General features: G+C 33.4%; 2 protein-coding genes across 11 annotated transcripts in view; one reads left to right on the top strand and one right to left on the bottom strand.

The window, feature by feature from the left end:
• Window positions 1-17,836, top strand: part of CCDC88A (coiled-coil domain containing 88A) — a 104,968-nt gene extending 87,132 nt beyond the window's left edge. For 3 of the 10 annotated variants that reach the window (XM_032497567.1, XM_032497566.1, XM_032497571.1), the window contains 8 exons: window positions 507-599; window positions 718-932; window positions 4,273-4,356; window positions 5,366-5,569; window positions 6,159-6,230; window positions 7,198-7,278; window positions 9,109-9,368; window positions 9,573-14,141. In XM_032497567.1, coding sequence (XP_032353458.1) covers window positions 507-599; window positions 718-932; window positions 4,273-4,356; window positions 5,366-5,569; window positions 6,159-6,230; window positions 7,198-7,278; window positions 9,109-9,368; window positions 9,573-10,562 — 1,999 coding nt within the window. In that variant the 3' untranslated portion in view covers window positions 10,563-14,141. The other 7 variants (XM_006174455.3, XM_032497572.1, XM_006174456.3 and 4 more) reach the window with 6 other exon arrangements.
• A 466-nt stretch (window positions 17,837-18,302) lies between these two features.
• Window positions 18,303-21,523, bottom strand: LOC102521033 (prolyl-tRNA synthetase associated domain-containing protein 1). The gene is made up of 2 exons (XM_006174453.3): window positions 21,370-21,523; window positions 18,303-20,297 (listed from the first exon to the last, which is right to left on the bottom strand). Exons 1-2 carry the CDS (start codon window positions 21,451-21,453, stop codon window positions 19,872-19,874), a joined length of 510 nt encoding a protein of 169 aa, XP_006174515.1. The 5' UTR covers window positions 21,454-21,523; the 3' UTR covers window positions 18,303-19,871.
• Between the last annotated feature and the right edge of the window lie 61 nt (window positions 21,524-21,584).

Genomic DNA, 21,584 nt, shown 5'->3' with positions numbered 1-21,584 from the left:
CTGTGATCTTTGATGTTTCCCTATGTAATACATAAAAATGAAACTAACATGTAGTCAAGCTTAGTACATTCATGCATTGCTGGAGACAGGAAATTCTCTACAAATAAATTAAGCCTACATAATTCTACCATAAAGGAAAAAAATCTGTTTGCAGGAAGGTGTGGTTGCAAGATTATTTATTGTTTCTGTAATTATAAACAAACTATCCAGCAATTTAATATCTTGCCTATATAAATTATAATAAATCACTATTCCAAAAAATGACTTGAGATACCAAAGATCCAAGAATAGGGGACTTATCAGTGTTGAATATAATGTTTAATAGCTGAAAAGGATGTTGAGGGAATTCTTTTGTCATGATGAGATTGTAATATGGAAAATTTTCTTCAAACAAATAAATCCTGTTGGAGAATTGAAACTTAGATCACAGTCCCCAAATAATTTAATATCATTCATAACTGTATAAAATATGTTGCATGTCCTAAAATGTAATTTTTATTTTATAGTGATAAGTTAAATGAATTAAGACGACAAAAGGAGAAATTAGAAGAGAAAATTATGGATCAATACAAATTTTATGACCCATCTCCTCCTAGAAGGTACTATTTAACTTTTTTTGTTTGTTTTTATTTTGAAAAAAAATGAAAAACTTCTGATTTTGAGAGGGACTTATATGTTGAATTTTAGACTGATAAGAATTTTTAATTATTTTATTAGGAGAGGCAACTGGATTACTCTAAAAATGAGAAAATTGATAAAATCTAAGAAAGATATTAATCGGGAACGTCAGAAATCTCTAACACTAACACCAACCCGCTCAGACTCCAGTGAAGGATTTCTTCAGCTTCCCCATCAAGATAGTCAAGATAGTTCTTCAGTAGGTTCAAACTCTTTAGAAGATGGCCAGACTCTGGGGACCAAGAAAAGCAGCAGTGAGTGCTTAAACTCTTTAAACATTTGTGATCTCTAGTATTGATTTAGAATCCTTTCTAAAGGTTTCTTTTAAATAACTTCAACAGTTCTTTGGGATAATAGTCTGATGAATGCATTTCTTTTTGACTATATATGACTTTAAAATTCACTGCATACTGCAGTACTGCAAAACTACATGATTTTCTCTATTTTGTGTTTAGATAAATACCATACACAGAAGCACCATCATTTGGCCAGGGAGGTAAAATAGTATAGAAAGAACAGTGAAATGAGAGCCAGAATACCTCTGCCACTTGCTAGTTCTGTTAATATGGGCAACCTTTTACCTTTGCATCATACTTCATAAGGCGATTCTGAGGAGCAACTGAGAAATATTTATAAGAGCTCATTTTCATAGTTATTTATAACTATGAAACTATATAACTATTATAAAAAGGTTTTTATTTTTTATAACAAGGTTTTTATAATAAGGTTTTATTCATACTTTGGTGTCAAATTGGAGCAAAGTTACATTGTAGGAAGCAAAGAAAAATAGGTATGAATTTGAAGAGAATGTTATTCAATTATTTAGAAATAATTGAAGGTTATAAGAGTTATTGAGAGATTGCTTATAAAAGGTTCATTTAAAGTAAAGTAGATGTGGAGATATAAGTCTATGTATAAACTTGTGATTTAATTTTTAAATTACAAATGTAGAAGTATCACGTCATAACGTGCCCTGTACAATTCATACTCTCTTCATTTCATTACTAGTGTGCTTAGCCAAATAGCAAGAGCAAAGTAAAAGCCTAAAGAAATGTATTTTAAGAGAAGGAAAAGAACCCAGTGGTAGGCCTTTTGAAGATATCTGAAAAGTTGACTGATAGCAATGTTCTTATAAAATATGTAAAGAGGATACTTTGAATCCACTCACACTATCACCAGAGTTACTAAATTTAAAAATTACATGTATATATTTATATATGGATATAAATGTATAACTATATTATATATACATATATTTCATTACTATTCTTTTGAAGTAAATAGGCAGAAACAGCTACTACCCAGGGTAGATTCTCCATATGGAAGCTATCAAAACACTTTTTTGTCTTCAGGGGAATTATCTCTGAAAAGACAGTATTTTAGGATATAAGAGATTAGACCTTCATTATAGGCTTTATTTCAGACTGCAACCACAGCACCCTAGAAACTAGAATCCATAAGTAAGCAACCAAAAACATAATACACATAAATGAGTACGTATTCATACATACCTCCATACATATGTGTCTGTGTATTAGTCTCAAGAGAGTGGTTTAATCTTATATATCCACATAAGATTAGTCTTGTCAGCCAAATCTACATGAAACCTCTGAGTATTATAGAGAGATCATCAAGTTTAAAAAGGTGCCAGATGATTCAATTTTATCTGCTACCTTTAGATATAAAATACCTGACACCTTATTAAATGAGAAATGGTAATGGGTATACTTAGTTTTTTTAATTAAAGATATTTCAATTCAGATGTGAGAACATACGTAAGAAAGGCATGACAGTCTTTTCTGAGGTCATCGTGTTTGTTTTAAATACAAATCTGTCATACCTTCATACTCTATGCTAAACATCCAGAGTAAGAATCAGAAAAAAATGAATAGTCTCCTTTCTAGCAGTTGTTCAGTCTTAGAATTTTTAAAATAAACACAAAAGCCAGCAATTCTAACAATCCCTTAATTTCAGTATGGTTTGGGAAGAGAACATTGTATATCTACAAACTAATTGTCATGAGGATCACATTTCACCACTGACAAATGTGAAACTCAAAAATTCTATCCGTTTTGGAAGAGTGTCTGTCTGTCAGTAAAGCAGTCTATGGAAAACAGCTGAAAACAGAAGTATCTAAACAAGACAACATGTGCATGCTGCAACCACTCAGCTTTGTTTTAGCTAAGTGTCCATTTTTACATTGCTTTCAGTTCATTTCTTTTTAATCATTGAAAACAGCCATGTTTACCAAGCTAGATAAGAAATAAAAGCTTAAATGAATCATGACTATTCTTATTAGCAATCAGATAAATAAGTTAAAAAGCTGTATGTCCATTGCATTCTCCTTAATGAATGATACTTGTCAGTTTGTCAAAAGAGCTTTGATTATTTACAAGATGACAGCAAACTCTGAGAAAGAGCATAGTTATTAAGGCTGTATACGATATGCTCTTAAGTCTTTATGCAAGTTATTTCCCTAGATCCTAAAATGTAGGCCAAAAACATGTAACAATTTTTTGTATTAAAATTTTATTAAAATGTAGCTTGAGAATGTTACTGACTCTTGTGAACACCGAATTTTTATGTTTATGACTCCTACTGTAGTTTTAACCCTAATTTTCATTTATAAAATTTTCATGCATAGTGCTACCTTTTATTTTTTTAATAAAGTGACCCACAAAGCCCTTCAAAATATCTAAAAATGTTATAAATACATATTTTTCTGTCTTTTTTTTTTTTTTTTTTTTTGCTTGCTTGCTTGCTTTAGGATACCTCCTTATCTTTTAGGCTTATCAGAGCTTAGTGCTAGCACTTATTACTACTATCAAAATACTCTTTTTTTCCTCTTTCTCGCAGTCAACCTTTTGCAAAATGATATTATCATGATTGCTTATGTCATCTCTTGAAAGACTTCCCTCAGAAGAGTATGTATTTCCATGGTGCTGCTAAATAATGCACGAGAATTCAGTTTAAACCAAGAAGTAATTCCCTGTTTTCTTTATTAAAGTTTAAGAAAATAATGAGAGTTTTTAATGAAGATCATAAAAGTTTTTTTTAGATTGATTTAAATATCCCCTTGGGCACCCTAGTTTTTTGTTGAGGCATTTTACCCTCTTATAGGATGTATATTTTTCTAAATCACTTTTTTCCAAAATAAAGCCTTATAATTTTAAAAAGTTAAAGAAAACAGAGGATTGAAAAGCCGCCTACATTTTCATCATGTATACTCTGTGGTCCACCAAGAGTGGCCCTAATTTTAAAGGTATATCATTACAACTTAATTAGGAAAATTGTTCCTTCTGTAAGTAGTTCTAATCAGTTCTTGTATTTATAGGACTGTCATCAAGCTTTTAAAGTATATGTTCCTCATCATTGTCTTCAGTGCTTTTCCAAGTATTTTAAAGTATCAAAGTACATATTTCATATTTCATTATCACTCAGCAGCACAAGAATTATAGCTTTAGTATAGCATACATAGCTGAAACTCAGACATTCATTTCTGTCCTTAATTTCAACATTTAACTCCCATCTGTTCTTCTCCCTTTTTTCTTTCATTTTTCTGTTTCTGTTTTTCCTCATGCTCTGACATTAAAGTGGTTGCACTGAAAAGACTGCCCTTTTTGAGGAACAGACCGAAGGATAAAGACAAAATGAAGGCCTGCTACCGTCGTTCCATGTGTAAGACTTTATGACAGTTCAGCTTCTTTCAAATGACTACACTGGCTTCCATTACTAATTTTTCACTAACCATTCTCTGGACTGCGCCAATTTTCTTATTTTGCAAAGTGCAGTCTTCCTCTAATACAAGGAGCTGGAAGAATTCTTTTTTTCAAAACTGGCACTGAATTTGCATGATATGTATGTTCACTTATACATATACATGCAGATATTTACTCATACATGTAATATATTTGTAAATTTCTAGTGCTTTCTAAAAGTTGCCAGAAAAAAAAAACTTTAATTTTATATGTCAGAGATTTTTTCCCAAAGAAATTTACTTAAAGAAAATATAACAGAACCTTTAGTATTAGAAATTTATTTCCTCAATGAACTAGGATTAAATAAATAAATAAGTAAATAAATAAATAAAATGGCCTATAACCCTTGAAAATGTTTGTCATTTTTTATATAATAATACTTTTTTTTCTTTTTTAAGTGGAATGGGTAATTACATAATCACATTAAATGTCTGTCACTTTGGATATCCTCTCTTTCAGGTTTTTATTGAATGGTATACTTATTTGATTCATAAAATGAATAATTCCTTCAGTAACCTGCTCTGACCAAGGACTCTTTATCATTTTCAATAGTGATGCTGTAAAGAACTGCTCTCCATCTTACCTTTATTCATTCCATTTTTGTCACCACCAAACCACATTATGAAGGCTTCTAATTATATTGCACATCACTGCTCAAAAGCATGGCAGTGGTACAGAGTAAAATTCCTTTTCCTATCTTTAAAGGGGGTGGAGGTGGGATAAAAGTATTCACCAAAGTTTATCAGCCTTTGGCCTACTCATTTCATTCAGCTGAATGCATGTCATAATTCAAATGACCTTATGGTTATAGTTTTTAATGTTCACTTGCATTAATCCATAAACAAAAATCAGATCATTTATAATTCAAAATGGAAATAAGAGCAGATACATTAACCATGCTGATTCATTTGCTTTCATTTGCATCCCAGCCATGAATGACCTGGTGCAGTCCATGGTCCTAGCAGGAGGACAGTGGACAGGTAGTACTGAGAATTTGGAGGTTCCTGATGATATTTCAACGGGTAAAAGGAGAAAAGAATTGGGAGCTATGGCCTTCTCTACTACAGCCATCAACTTTTCAACTGTCAACTCTTCTACAGGCTTCAGATCCAAGCAGTTGGTTAATAATAAAGGTATAGGCCGTCTGCTATTTGCACTGTGGTGTAACAGGAATTTTAATTTGACTTTCCCATGTGTACTTTTTTGACAGCAACAACCTGAAATAATTATTAAGACAATCTGGATTTGATCTGAGGGAATTTTCAAATCATTTCAGAAATTTAAAACATCATACAAATAACGAAAATCTTTCCTAGATCTTTCATAATAAACAGTTAATGAATGAACACGGCATGGAAAAGTAAACCAAGAAAAGGAGAAAAGGAGAGAGTGATAGAAGCTTTAAAAAAAAAAAAAAACTAAAAACCCTACAACATCAAACAGAGAGAACAATGTAGAACCACCCAGGCTCTTGCTTTGCTCTGCAGGGTCACAGGGAAATTGTTTCAGTGCTTCTGATATTTTCCCTGAGTGAGTCAACTTTCATAAGAGCTACTGTGTTTCTTACTCCTACTTTCAGTTTCTGGTTGAGTCTATCAAATATGTTAAATCAAGATGTATTATACATGATTGAAAAAGAATTTCCATATTCTGCATAAATAAAATTTTATGATTTTTCTTTGTTAAAAAATATTTTTATATCCATTTTGCTATTTTATGTAGATACTACATCCTTTGAAGATGTAAGTCCACAAGGTATTAGTGATGATTCTAGTACGGGATCAAGAGTTCATGGTAAGATATGAACTTTATTTAGAGAGTACATATTACATGCAGAATGAGAATGCTAAGATTCTTGCATTGAACTGGTGAATGTGGCATTGCCAGCAAGCATGTTTTCTCTAACCTGCATCTCATAGCTACCTCTGCCATTTCTTCAAACCTAATACTTCCTTTTGCCTTTTCTAAGGTTATTGCTTCATCTAAATAGTCTCTGTTCTAGTCAGGGTCATTTATAAAGTATGCCTGCACAATGCTTAAAGGTAATTTTGTTGCCATTTTGGTGTCAAGTTAAAGTTATAAGAGAGAAATTTACCATTGATTTAAAAAATATTTACTTTGGTAAATAAAGGATGAACTCTAAGAAACCACATTTTCTGCAGTGTTCAGCATTTCAGATTTTTTAGTTTCTATCTGGAAATCACATCTTACCAAACTAAATTATTAACAAAAAATGGATAACATGTTAAAGGAATTTCATATGTAAGCAAGACTTTAAGAAGTAGGATAGGGCCATCTTAACTGTGCCATTGTTTCCCTTGTATGGATAGGAATACAGGATAGTAACTGTGCAGATGCTCGTATTCCTGCTGTTTGTGGCATCTCTGCAGTGTGCAGGGTTCCTTGTCTGATCTGTTGTAAGTGACCCAATCATTAGCTTTTTATTTTTTCCCTTTTCTTTTTTTGGGGCATGTCATTCTGTTCAACTAAAACAGCCTTGGTATCCATCTAGAAATCCATTTCTAAGTCTAATTATGCACTTTGCCTTCTTTTCTTTGACTCTCAGTTATTGTCTCAGACGTGTCCTGTTCTCAACTTTTTAAATGCCTTTGGTCTCTAATCTATAAGATTCAAATCTTTGTGGGCATGCTCAGTCTGTGAAAGTGCATGATTGCCTCCTCAGAGCATTCTGTGATCAGAATGTAAAGTTGAGTGTCTTCAGCTGGAAGTTTTATCACTGTCTCCTGATTTTTTCATTTAGCTTCAAGACCAGCCAGCCTTGATAGTGGCAGAACATCCACTAGCAATAGCAATAATAATGCTTCACTCCATGAAGTCAAAGGTATGCTGTAGGTGAATTTGTTAATATTTAGCTCCATCCATTTCCAGATTTAAAAGTGGGAGATTGATGGAGTTTCTGGGTTAAAGTATGAAATCCAAATCAACTATGCTTTGGGACATAGTTCCTTGGAATACTTTATACTTTTCACATTGTAATACAAATGTACTTCAATGTATACAGATGTAAAAACAGGAGCAGTCATTTTGGTTTCCATTTTTCATCTTCATAGAAAAAATATTTTTATTGTGGTATTTATATTTCAAGAATATCTGTAGGTCCTTATTTTACTCATGTTTTGTCTTTATCACAAAAATGGTTGTCCTTAATTTTCTCATGATGCATGTACATTGAACTCAAGTGTTTTAGAAATACTTTTAGCTTAATTTATTCACAAAATGAGGGGGAATTTTTTTTTAATTTGAGAAGACAGTTGTTTGTGGGTAAGTATGTGTAACAAGAGCCAAATGGACACCTATAGCTCATATAAAGAATTAGTTCAAGGTAGTTTTTCCCTTAATTTTTTAATATGCATTTCAAGGTGAAGTTTTTCTGTATATATCAGGAAGCATTGACTAATACTTTTTTCCTTAAAGGTATACTGCCTACTCAGATTCTGAAATTGTTAAATAGATTATAAAAGTTTGTTAAAGTAGTTATTCTCTACAGTCCAGAATTGTTAATGAGTGCATTTATTCTCTAGCTTTTAGTGTTATAAAATCATTTTGTGTCAGTTGTAATTTTATTTTATAACTAAAGCTATGACTTTGTTGCAGTGATCTGAAAAATCTGATTTCAAGGAGGGATTATTTTCTCATTTTTATAATCATGTTCTTTTATCCTATGGAAAAATACAGTCTGAAAATAATAAGTCTTTTCTGATTTGAAAATTAAAAATTTTTTTTTATAAAATGTGCTATAGCTCATGCCAAAATCTTTCATGACCCGCTTTATTCTCTGTGATCAGGGAACCATGGAAAGTTGCATTTTCTTTCTTCATGCTGTACCTATACCATTTGCTCTTGATCAAAATAAATAAATTGCACTCTTAAGGAAGTATAAACTTTAGGGGGCTTTTTTCCAAAGGTAATCATTTGTATTCTGTACAGTTGCTCAACCTCAACTGAGTCTTTTAAGGCTGTATAGCCACCATACCAACCGTGGAAAGCAGGGAGAATCAGATGATTCAGACATTAAATAAATAATAAAATGCTACATATCTGATTTTTTATTTTTACTGGAATTTTCTAAGTAATTAAATTATGTCTCCATTTGACTTTCCTTAGATGCCTGCTCTTTAAACAAAAATATGTATTTCTTTAGAGTTGTTCATTTAGGATGAACAGAGAAGCCTTTAAGTAGGAATAAAGACCTCATAGGAAGTCAAAGAATTAGAATTTTTGGCACTCAGAAGAGTTTTTGGTTTAAGATTCTTAATTTAAAATTTATATCATGCTTTGTTCTAAACTGTAAAGTGTTTTACAGTTATTTGAACCTGAATTTTTTAAATATATTATTCACTTATTTATTTATTTACTCATCAAATACATTGTGTGCTTGCTTTGTATGTTTAGGCTGTGGCTATGGTGGTGAAAGCATATCTTTGCCGTCATGGAGCTTATTATATTTGTCAATTTGACAAATAAGGAAGCAGGCTATGGTAGACAGTTGTTAGACTGATGAAAGATTAACATGGGTTACTAAGCGTTTCTAAATAAAGTTTTGAAAGTCAGTTTGGCTATTCATAAAAATCCAGTCAACAAATATCAATACTTACACAATTTTAATTTTATTTCTATTATTGAACTCTTAACACATCATTTACTCCAAAAGCAGGTGCAGTTAATATCCAAAGCAGGCCACAAAGCCACAGCAGTGGAGAATTTAGCCTGCTTCATGAGCATGAGGCTTGGTCCAGCAGTGGTAGCAGTCCAATCCAGTACTTGAAAAGACAAGCCAGATCAAGTCCATTGCTCCAGCACAAGACAGTAGAGAGTCGTGCACATCACAAGATCAAAACTGGCTCCCCTGGAAGTGAAGTTGTTACTCTACAACAGTTTTTGGAAGAAAGCAACAAGCTTACCTCAATACAGGTTAGTTTCATACATGGTGACCTTAATTGAGACTGACACTACAAGTTAAATTTCTATGGTTGAACTTCAGAGAGCTTTTTTTTTTTTTGAGTTAAGGAGTGTTTAGAGACACTAGCAATTTTTTATTGTACCATCTTATATATCAGGAAAATAAAAGCACAGCTGTATTTGTTAATCTGCTGCTTTTTTTTTTTTTTTAAACAGATAAAGCCCTCAAGTCAAGAGAATCTTTTAGATGAAGTAATGAAAAGCTTGTCTGTCTCTTCTGACTTTTTGGGAAAAAACAAACCAGTTAGCTGTGGTCTGGCCAGGTCAGTAAGTGGAAAAACCCCAGGAGACTTCTATGATAGACGGACAACTAAGCCTGAACAATTTGTGAGACCTGGTCCTCAAAAGACTGAAGATACCTTTTTCATTAGTTCTTCAGGAAAATCTACACTAGGCACTCAAGGAAAGATAAAATTAGTAAAAGAAACTTCTCTTTCACGACAATCAAAAGATAGTAATCCTTATGCCACTTTACCTCGTGCAAGCAGTGTGATCTCTACTGCTGAAGGAACTACTCGAAGGACAAGCATCCATGATTTTTTGAGCAAGGACAGCAGACTACCTATGTCAGCTGATCCACCACCAGCTACTGCTGATAGCAACATCACTGCAGCATCTAGTGAGTACCGTTTACACCAGTGGTCCTCTCCTGCACTTCACAGTCCAACATATGCTGTGGGTTCTCAAGCACAAAATGATTCAGACAAGCCCGAGTCTCTGTATGTGCAGGCTAGAAACTCAAAAACAGGAAAGTCACATTTTCTAAACCAAACTTTTGCCACTATTAAGATTTCTAAGGATATATTTGGAGTATCTGCTAAAGATAGCATAGAGTCCTTTACTATGGCTCATCCATCTCAGCCATTTTTATCCCTGAATACAGAATTAGTTAGTAACATAAGTGGGTTACCTCCCAGGCCAGTCACCAGAGTAACTGACCAGGCTTCAGCCTCTTTGAATAAAGTTGCACAGAAAGATAATGAACAGTTTTTTGGTAATCAGAATCATAGTAACAGTAACTCACAGTCTTCTGTAGATAGCAGTAATCTTACCACTCCTGCATGCCTCTATCCAGATGACACAGAAGCTGCATTGTTGGTTTCTGAGGATAATCAAACTGTTTGGTATGAATATGGTTGTGTGTGATCAAAACTGCACAGTGATGATGTCATTTGATATGCATTATGCTTCTCTAATCTGATTCGAAAAGCTGCTGTTGAAAACTTATCATTTAGCTAGGTTTATATTTTTATTTTTAAACTGTGGCATAATGTTCAAGTGTACATTATGGCATGTATATAAATGTGATTGTGTAACCACAACAAAGTTTGCATGAAATATTAATTGCATTGTACATTTTCTGCATGACTTTAAAAACCTTAACAATAATGCTTCTCTTTGACACTTCTTGTCATCTAGTAAGAGAACATTACTTTGATATCTAGAAGCATGTTAAAATGGTTGCATGCTATAATCACCAAGGAGACATTTCCATGACATATTTACTTTGTTACTTCCAAAAAACAATGCTCATTTTCTCCCTCCCTCTCTTTTGCTCCCCTTTCCTGCTCTCCCTCCCTCTCCTCCTCTCCTTTCTTTTTTTCCCAGAATGTGCACTTCATATTGCACATGTACAGTGATAGTAAGGAAAATATTTTTAAAAGATGTCATTTTCTTTTGCCATTTAATTATACCTTCTGCCCTGTTTTCTTTTCAAAGAAATAGTTAATAATTCAACACTTTATGTAGCAAATATTAACTACTGCCCATATTTATAAAATTGTTGAGATTTAAAGCTTTGTTAATATTCATATATTTAGTGTAATTCTTTTTTATAAAAAGAAACATCAAATTTAAATGTGACTGACACAGTGACTAGGAGCATTTGTATTCTATTTCTTCTCTGCACTTTTCTTCATCTGATAAATATAAGAGCTCAAGTACTATCTTTTCTTCAAGATTACTTTTTTACTTGGAATCAGTTAATAGTTTTTTCAGTTCTTCTTTTATATAGAGCCAAAGAGAAATAAAGCAAATCATACTCAATGTGTTGGAAATTTGCATTTTTACTTCTGTTCAAAAAGGGTAGAAAGTTTACAAAGTGGTGAAGACGGTTACTTACATAATTCTGTAATTCATTTATTATTATTATTATTATACATGTCTGTCCTTAAAACAATTTTCTGAAATGAGTACACTGAGCTAAAATAAAATGTAAAATTAGTATTTGTAACCATTTAAACAAACAAGTATGTTTTTAGTAGAACAGATTTTAGAACTAAGAATAAATGTAAACTCTTAGCTAGAAAATAATTATAAAAGATAGAGAAAATATTTGCTAACTCTGACTCATGTCATAAACTTTAAAATTATCTTGCTGTGGTCACAGAATCAGTTAACTTTGAATCTCTAACTCCCAGAATAAAACAAACAAAAAAAACAAACCCATAACCCTAATTCACTTTCTTCCAGAGAAGTATAGCTTAGCTCTGTCTCTGGAATGTTTTTACCATCTTTTTTTTTCATTGCATCTATTTTTTTCTTTTTCTTTTTTTTTTTTCTTAGTTTAAGTATAGTCAATTATAATGTGCCAATCTCCAGTTTTTGCCATCTTGATTCAGCCTAAATGTTACTGACAGTAACTCAGACTGGCATCTAGAAGAAATGATTTGAAATGTTAACTTTACACACTGGGGAGGAAATTGTTATTTTATACATGTTGTTATGCTAAATTATTATTGTTATTAATTGGGCTAAAGAAAACAAAATGTACAGAGAAATCTTTGCTCAATGCAATTTATAGCCATAGTAAATTAAGCTATCCTCTTGTACTTATACAAGAGGGCTAGGCCTGTTCCATTTATTTCTTTGACCCTACTTTTTTTTCTCATAGCCAGCTCTTACTAAAAATGGTTCTAGTGCAGGTAATCAAATGAACACAATCAGAAATTTTTCATATTTTTTAGTACCACCTTAATACATCTTATACATGAATATATGAATACATCAGTCTATTTTATTGTTAGTTGTTTTCGTTAGTCCTAACATTTCAAATGTTTTTGGGAAGCCTTTTCTTTTTTCAAAACTTAATGGTAAATATAGGTGGGATTGGATGGGGCCATATGTGATACAGATGTAATAATTTTTTTCCACATTGAGTCAAGGATTATTTCACAACCATTTCAACCTTTTAGATGTTATAAATCTAGCCTTAAGCTTTAAATTTAAAATATTAACTTTATGCAAAATGTGTTGAGAAATCATATGCTATTATAGCAAAAACTGTGATTATTTTACAAATAGACCTATAGGAAAGAAGTATTTTTAACTCAAGTGGCTATAGTTATACATACAGCATGTTTGCAAAAAGAACTTAATACTGTGCATGTAAGACAGATAGATACATACCATGTCCACGTGTCTTAAAGACTGGCTGAGAAGACTTAGACTTCCTCCATAAACTGTCACTAGCTGTGGAGTCATAACATTTACCCAAACACTAGTTTCTTTCCTATGTTTCTTGATAGAACTTGGGATCCATTAGCAGTAGGAAGAATCTTATAAGTCATATAGCACCAGCATTTCCCAAACTGTAAAAAAATCAACGTAATATTTTCTATAAATGAAATCTTACAAAGATGCCCTGATTTTAAAAAAAAATTTTTTTTTTTTGAGATAAAAGTGAAGCAACTCTGACTCAGTTGAGCAGCTGCACTTTTTTCCTCTAAGATATCTCCATAAATATCCCACGGCTTTGTATCGTATTACAGGCATACCTCGTTTATTGCATCTTGCTTTATTGTACTTCGCTTAAAGTTTGTGGCAACCCTGTATCAAGCAAGTCTGTCTGTCAGTGCAATTTTCCCAGCAGCATTTGCTCACTTCGTGTTTGTCACATTTTGGTAATTCTCAAAATGTTTCAGACATTCTCATTATATTTGTTATGGTGATTAGTGATCTTTGATGTTAGTATTGCAAAAAGATTGACTCACTGAAGGGCTCAGATGATGGTTAGTACTTCTTAGCATTAAGTATTTTTACTTAAGATATGTACTTGTTTTTAGACATAATGCTATTGCACACTTAATAGACTGTAGTGGGAACATAATTTTTATATGCACTGGGATACTTCAAATTCATGTGACTCACTTTATTGCAATATTCACTTTATTGCAGTGCTCTAAAACCAAACCTGCAGTATCTCCGAGGTATGCCTGTATTAGTACCCTAATTTTAGATGAAATTGAATAGCTTTCATATTCCTGGTTTAGGTTTCTAGAAATTATACCCTTATTATTTGTGATATTGTAAATTACTTTTGTTCTGCATCGAGTCCCCTTTGATCAAAGCAGTTTTTGCTATTACAGTTTAAGTAGGTATCTTACTTGGCTATAAAATCTCCAGCCCTGGTTTTCTTAGTAACTAATACAAATATTTCATTGTGGGTGTTTCTGCAGGCGCATGCAAGGTTATTTTTTACTTTAAAACTAGATGTGACCAATTAGTAAATAAACATAGTAAGTAAACCTATCTGACACTGAAAGGGCATAAATATATTATTTATAGCTTTTAAAATATAAGAATCAGTCTTTAAGTAATGAGATTCTGTCAGATTAGTAACATTTCAAGAGTTAGATTCCTTCTCTTTGCCCTACTGAGTAAGAGCTCTTTGGTTTCTTATCTTCATGAATTGTGTTATGTTTAACCTTTGATTAAATAACATGAAATGCTTTTCTCCTGCAGATGTGGACAAAGTACAAGAAAGCAGAAATTCAAAAAGCAGGTCTAGGGAGCAACAAAGCTCCTAATTCTATTACCCACTACATGACAAGTGGGCCAAGTGGTGAGTTTCTTGCTTAAAATGTAAATGAGATTAGTCTCATTTATACAAACTAACTGCATTAAGTATAAGAACAAGTGCACATTGCATTAACAGATGTAAATATTGCTTGCTTAATTCATGACTTTGTCTTACTTACTAGTCAAGATTAGTTGATTCCCAAAAGTTTTTGCCTGTCAGTGCAGGAAACCAACCTTTAAAAATTATTTTTTTCCCCTCAAGTTCAATTTTATTTTACTAATGAATGTTGTAGAAATTGCTTTTTCAGTTTGAAGTCTGTTTTTGTGGTAGGAATACAACTTCTGCAGTGTTCTTGATAATTAAGAATAAACTAAATGCCTTTTCTGTGAAGAGCCACTTAAAAATTGTCTCTGACTTTCTGTCACTTTCTTATTCCTATAGAAATATCTGGTGCATGCTGTTCTTTTAGTGGCTGCTCTGTATTTTATATCTGTCTTATCTTCATGCTTTTCTTATATTTTCTTTCTTCTTTCTACCTTCCAACTAAATACAGAGAGAAAAGTATCCTTCAGTTTCTCAGTATGAAGCCTTTATTTCTGAAGTAACAAGACACCCAACTATAGGAATCATTTTTTAAAAATCTATAAGGAGACTTTAAACAATCCTTCGTGACTAGAGCAGGCAACAAATACAAACCTTCATTCCTTCCTTGAATCAAGGAGCACTACTGGAGTCAACTGCCAAAATTTTTAGAAGGTTTTGTGACTTACTATACATTTTACTGTTAAGCTCCACTGAATAAAGGATGTTCTCTCGCTAAGGACCAAGTGTTTTAAAGTTTCAAGAAGTACTCCAAGAACAGTCTACTTCTTTACTTATTTGTTTATGAATTCATCCATGTTTGCTTAATGCTTCTGCTAAGTATTAGCCAAAATCTAGCCATTTATATTTAGTTGTGTAAATTTAAATTAAATGCTGTAGTATGTTGTGGAATGTACTATATGTCAAGATACGGAGAACATTGTTTTGGCATGTCAGAGCCTTATTTGGTTAGTAGACTGCATGTGTTGATATTCTTTTTTTTTTAAGCCAATTATTTTGATGTATTGCAAAAGAAATTTACTTTATGAGATAACTGAAAAATCCATAGTGAGATAGGAGTTATAAAAAATTTACAGTAATATTAATCTTTCCATATTCCCCATTAAGCAACACTAAGCAATTCACACTGGATCCAAGGTAATTAAAGTGTTTTTCTGAAACATTTTTTAGTAAGGTGGTTTTCTAGCAAATGGCATTCCCAAGATAAAGCTGTTGGGTTTTAACTCATTTCCCTTCTTTAGTATTGGGTTATGTATGTGTGTTTGTTTTTTTAACTTGAGAGCTGACTGTTGCTTAAGAAGTTTTCTTATGGCAAAAATACTGTAAATAATTTAGTATGATCTGCATTTTGCCAGGAACTCATTTATTAGTAAGGTTATCACTTATTAATAAGAACTTTTCTGTTTTTGTCCTTTATAATATTACATTAAAGTTGGTAACTGTTACTAGTACTTTTCAAATATTTGTATGCATTTGTTACCTTAAACATTTGAAAGAAGCACAAAAAAGTAAATTTAGTTAACCCAGGGAAACATCCCATTTTTTTGTAGTTCCAATTTTGTATCACAGTTTTATTTTCTTATGAAATCAAAAAAATGCATTGATACTATAATATTTAATGCAAGTTCATTATCTGACATAAATATCAGAATAATCTTAAAGGTCTGAAATGAGAAAGATACTGACTTTTTTATTTTAATTAACAGTATACTTCTTAGGCTCTCATTACCAGCTCTAAAAACCTTTTTGGAATAATCCCATAGTGTGTCATTTCTGAACTGTGTGTTTCATCACTAACTTAGTAGCCACGAGAAATGTCTCCCTTTCTCTTCCCACACCTTTCTGTCTTTCTCTTTTTGGTAGTCCATTAACAGTGTTATATTCATAGTCTACTTCCACAAAGACCATTAATGAAAAGAAATACAGCATGTATAATTGAAAAGAAACTGAAGTGAAAGTTAGAGAACCGGGACTTAATTAATGCCACCATTAACTTAGGTTTTGCCACCTAATAATGTTGTAAAGTTAAATCACTTTTAAACCCTTGGATGAAAGGTGCTATATAAATGTAAATACAAAGGATTCTTACAAAATACAAATATTGCACAACAGACATATTTAAAACCTATTCTCTAGACTTTGAAACATCTTTCTCCATCATGACTCCCTAGATTCAAGTATCAGATTGATAATGGGCATTGTGGCAGTCTAGAGACACTTGCATGTAAAAAATGTAAATTCATTTCTAGGTGAATAAATTGAAAGTAAATATAGAAATTATGTTTTAGGCAAATACAGTAAGTGGGTAACTTAGAGTTTTATTAACTAGCATCTAATTTGCACAACTAGGACACATCCCAGGACATTTACTGTAAGTTAAAATTTAATGCGCAGAAGGTGGCCCATTGAGGGGAATGATATCACAGCTTGACCTCTCCAGGACAGTAATATCCTATAATAGAGAAACTGCTGACTGAAGCAGCACATTATTGCTTCAAGCAGAAAATGCTTAAGGGCAGCCTATAAAGTACTGAATCTGAGTAGGCTGTCCCTGAGAAAATACAGCAAGACAACCATGGAAACATTTGAGATGGCAAAAGTAGGAATATTCTTAATTATATTCATTGCCTTTTTCATACCATTTCAAGAAAGGACTAGATAACCACATGAATATTTGACTTTCTCCAAAAGATACTGTCAGAAGCAAAATTTGTACGAAGTCACACATTTCCCTTATATAAACGACTTCTGCCAAACATAGTATATACCCAACTAGAAAATAACTGGGGCCACTTTCCTGACTGGGGCCTGACATGCTTTTAATTAAATGGCTCTATTCTAAATCAATACCTAAACCCCTAGGAAATTGAAGAATTTAAATACAGGGTAATAGCGTCAACCCAGACCTCCAATAAAGTGCTTCGGATCTGGCAATGTGGAAATGTATGGTCTAAGCTTTTGAACTGGTGGTTACCAAAGAGTTCACAAACAGGTTTGTATGTAGCACCTTTCATGCGAGGCATGGTAAGAGCCTTTTTAAAAATCACTGTGCATATTACAGAATTGCAGCCACCTCACAAATGAAGTATTACAGGCTGCACTGTCTTAACAGTTTTATGTCAGGAAGTGAAAAAGGATACTGTACCAAATCTGGAGTTACAATGAGGAGTAATAATGTATGCTAAATGACTTGTATTTTAAGTTACTTTTGAGAAAATTGGTGAATTTTTGTGTTTTCTTTTCTGCTACACTTAGTCCTGAGATGTATTTTTTCTTTAAGCCTTGAATGAATAATACAAAAGGACCCATTTTATAATATAAACCTTGATGTACATGTTGAGACATTTGGACAACAATGAAAATGCCTTAAAAGGAATGTGTATGGATAAAGCTGCACTTATAACACCCTTTAACAAAATCTGGTTTTAAATTGTCTTTTTCTTTTCTACTAAGGGTTCTCTCTTTCAATATTTGCCATTGTACTTAAAGCTGTTATTAAATACCAAATCAAATAATATAAAAGCTGTAACATTTCCTTTAAAAGTAATGCTACTGAGAGATTTGGAGTTGATGGCAAAATGTTTATTACTTGGCTATACGTAATATAAGCAACATTTCATAACAGAAAAATCCAGTTCATAACAAAATAGACACCATTGGTTGATTTGTCTTTTTTAAAACATTCATTATTTTCATTTTAGTTTTTAACTTTATTTCTCCTAAAAAAATTAAGCTGGTTTAATATTCACTTGTCAAACTGATATAAAAAGAAAGAAAACAAAGAGGGGGTATTTATAGCAAGTGGCTAGCAATCACAACATATATTTTAGTCAAGTATTATTCTCTTTCCCGTTGTCCTAGAAAACCTATTTTCAGAAATAACTCATAATCTTATTTAGATGATTCTGTTCTAATCATTTTAGGATGAGTATTGGAGGTTTTGGAAAGAAAAAGAGTCGGGGAACCTATCAGTTTTCTCAATCCCAAAATATGTTTAAATACAGTAATAGATTGTACAGATCAGTCTCTCATTTTGATTTGTAGACTTTGGGAGGCAGACTGTTAAGAGATGGCATCCAGCCTCGTGTCCTTGGGCAGGTTGGACCTTCTGGGCCTATTTTCACCATAATATGAGGAAGGTAGTTAGACCAGTTATCTGAGGTCCTCAGTGTCTTTGATTCTATTCATTAAGCCTTCATTTTATGTGCAAAGCAACCTAAAATTTCATCTTAGAGATACAGTACTGAGTAGGTAAAAACTAACATGGCACCTCAGAACAAGGTTATCATTTATGGAGAATATTTCTAACTCATCTCTTAAAACCACTCTATATTTTATGAAAATTCTGCCATGAGCAGACTTGCAGTTTTTAATCATATATATCCAAAAATGACAAGTTTTTACTTTTATTTTGCCTTTCAGTAACACAAATTGGTACAAATTAAGTACAGTATCTCTACCGGATGCAAATTATTTTTTGAGTGTTCAACTTTAGGAAAATAATGGTTATTTCACAGATAATCCCATTTGATTGTACTGGAGGAAATGAGAATTTTCTTGAAAACTCAGCTATTTTTTGTAGCTTAGTCTAGTCAGACCCTCAACTAGGGTTTTGTTTAAGTGAGGTGAAAAAATATGTCAATTTTCCTCATTCTGTTTTTGAACTACCTTCTATATGGCAATGACAATACATAATCCCGGGTTTTTATACTGTTTAAGACTCCATAGTTGAAAGGGGATGAGAAAAATTTAATATAGCCTAGAGGACAGAAGAAACTTTTTCAAGTGTGTTTACATGTCTACCCTCTAAACAAAAAAGACTAAGGAAATCCTTCTTAATAGCCTATGCATATTCTGCTGAGTTTTAAATTGTAACTTCATCAGTATAATGATTATGACATAACATTTTCCATCTCTATTTGAATGTTTTTCTAGATTAAAATTTTCTAAAAATATAATTTAATAAAAGCCAATTAGCTTATTTTTCACTGAAAAAAAAAATCACTGGTTTAAAAACAAACAGTAATAGGAAGGATTTACCCTTGCCCTCATGTTTGTTTTCATTATCTTGCTGGGGAGTTTTTACTCCTTAATCCTCATTCCCCAAAGATAATCACTATCAACAACTTAATATATTCCCATATTCCTCTAGATTTTTTGCCCTGTATGTACACTATCATATGTATAATTTTATATATGCTGTTTTTGCAACTTGTTTTTTTAAGTATTATAAACACCTTACATAAGATGTAAGATAGATAGTTAACCAATCTTAGTTTTGATGTTAATTTATTCTTAATTGTTGAAGGCATTCCTGTAATGAGTAATTATCATGGGGGTTGGTAGGGTGGAATCTCAGTTGACTAAAGCTATTACCTTAATGCATCTTTCTAAAAACAGCTCCTTTAAGATGCAATATTCTTCCTAAAATCATTTTAGGTAGTTACCAAACCAAGGTGTTACATGTATCTTACCACTTTTTTTGCTTTTTATAAATTACAAGTAAGAAAAACAACTTTCAGAAATAAATGTATTCTAAACATCAGTTAGTTTTAATCAAAATTTAGTATTATGGGATCATGTCCTGTCTTCTTCACAAATGTGAGAAAGTCTTCAGGGCTCAATCCCATGGTCGCAGCATTAGTCATTGGATGAAAGTACACCTTTTCATGTCCACCGTCCAAAAAAGCAGAATCCAAAACAAATTTCACATCTCCATCATCACAGAAGAGTGCCAGCGGTGTGGCACAACCTTGGCCAACTTTTAGTTTTTCTAGCATGGCTGTTTCATCAGCAAACCGCAGATTTCCACTCCCAACACCTAACTGCTTGGCAAGATCATTCAAATTAATTTGTCTATCATGAAGAACTGTCACCAGCCAATAGCCTTTTTTCTTTTTGTCTTTAAGAAATAAGTTCTTACTGTGTGCTCCTTTCAAATGTTGGATATGAGGCATCATTTCTTCAACTGTAAACACCTGTAAAATATGAGAAAATTTGAAATAATACCCATGTACATACACACTGCACGCACACACACATGTATTTTGCTTGCTGTGTGAAAACAGCATGGTAGTACTCAGTGCCCCAAATTTTAGTGGTAGAGACCATTCCCAACCCACTGCTACAACCCTATCTCATCTCAGAACCTCAAGTAGTTTCTCTTAGGCCAGTTCTCTATTCCAATGTGCTGGCCAAGCCCTCACATTCCTAAAATGCTTTGTTTTTCCTTGAAACTTTTGGTAAGGTTCATAGCAGCCCAGACTCCTTTTCCTTGGCATTACACATTACATCCAGACCATGTGACAACCTCCACTCTATAAACAGATAACCAGTAGGATGAGAGGGCAGGGGATGAGACCCTGGACTACTGTATAAAAAACATCAGAAAAGGTGCCATATGCACAGTAGAAAAGGAGTGTGGACTGGGGGTAAGTGGGGGAGACAGGAAATGATAGTTTTTATGTATTTCTCTACCCTCTTAAGGTCACCTCTATATTTAGCTAATAATCATTAGCTAATACCCAAGCCTTGGGCAAAAAATTTTGTCCCTGAACCACTCAGGTTACAACATATTGGCCACATGAGACATTGCAGAAAATCTTCCCGTCAATGCACCAAACCAAGTTAAAATAATACCAAACTTTCTAATCTTGCTGTCCCGTATGCACGACGCCTGATAACATCGTAGCCACTGCAGACACGGCTTACTGCTTGGCAACTTTACAAATAAAGTGGATACACTGACCGACATCCCACACCAGCTTAAGATGCACAAGTTCTCGATATGTTGCACCAGGTCTTAACATAAAATATCCAAGTCACTCCAAAAGTAAAACGAGTTTTTTTCACTATTACATCAGAGTCCCAAGTGGAGAGGCCTTTCGTGCTGCGTTCAGGGCCCTTTCGTACTCTGGATCCCGGGAATTGCCTTAGAACAACGTTTCTGCGGTACATTACCCCTGAGACATCTGTCTTGGCGGCTTCGCCCGACAGACGCTGCAGCAGAGCCCAACCCTTCCCGGGGCTGTCCCAGGGGAAGCGCCTCACCTCCGGGTGCTCCACGACCTCCGTGCGGATGGCCAGGGCGCTGAGCCGCTGCTCCAGCGCCGCCCGCAACTCGCCGCCCGCCATGCTGCCGTCGTGGCTGTGCCGAGAGACCGGGCAGAGGAACTGGGCGTGGCCTCCCGCCGCCTGGGCGTCGGCCGGCCGAGACGGAAGTGCCTGCAGGAACTAGGGGCGGTGCCGGAAGACCCCGACTGGAG

This window comes from Camelus ferus, chromosome 15 (genome assembly GCF_009834535.1).
Source record: "Camelus ferus isolate YT-003-E chromosome 15, BCGSAC_Cfer_1.0, whole genome shotgun sequence".
Classification (NCBI taxonomy): domain Eukaryota; kingdom Metazoa; phylum Chordata; class Mammalia; order Artiodactyla; family Camelidae; genus Camelus; species Camelus ferus.
This window is presented reverse-complemented; position numbering and strand designations above follow the sequence as displayed.

Excerpts from the sequence above, each read along its gene's own strand:
- LOC102521033 (XM_006174453.3), bottom strand. The coding sequence starts at position 21,453 with ATGGCGGGCGGCGAGTTGCGGGCGGCGCTGGAGCAGCGGCTCAGCGCC. Across the intron at positions 20,298-21,369 it reads AGGTCGTGGAGCACCCGGAG|GTGTTTACAGTTGAAGAAAT; the intron begins GTGAGGCGCTTC and ends CATATTTTACAG.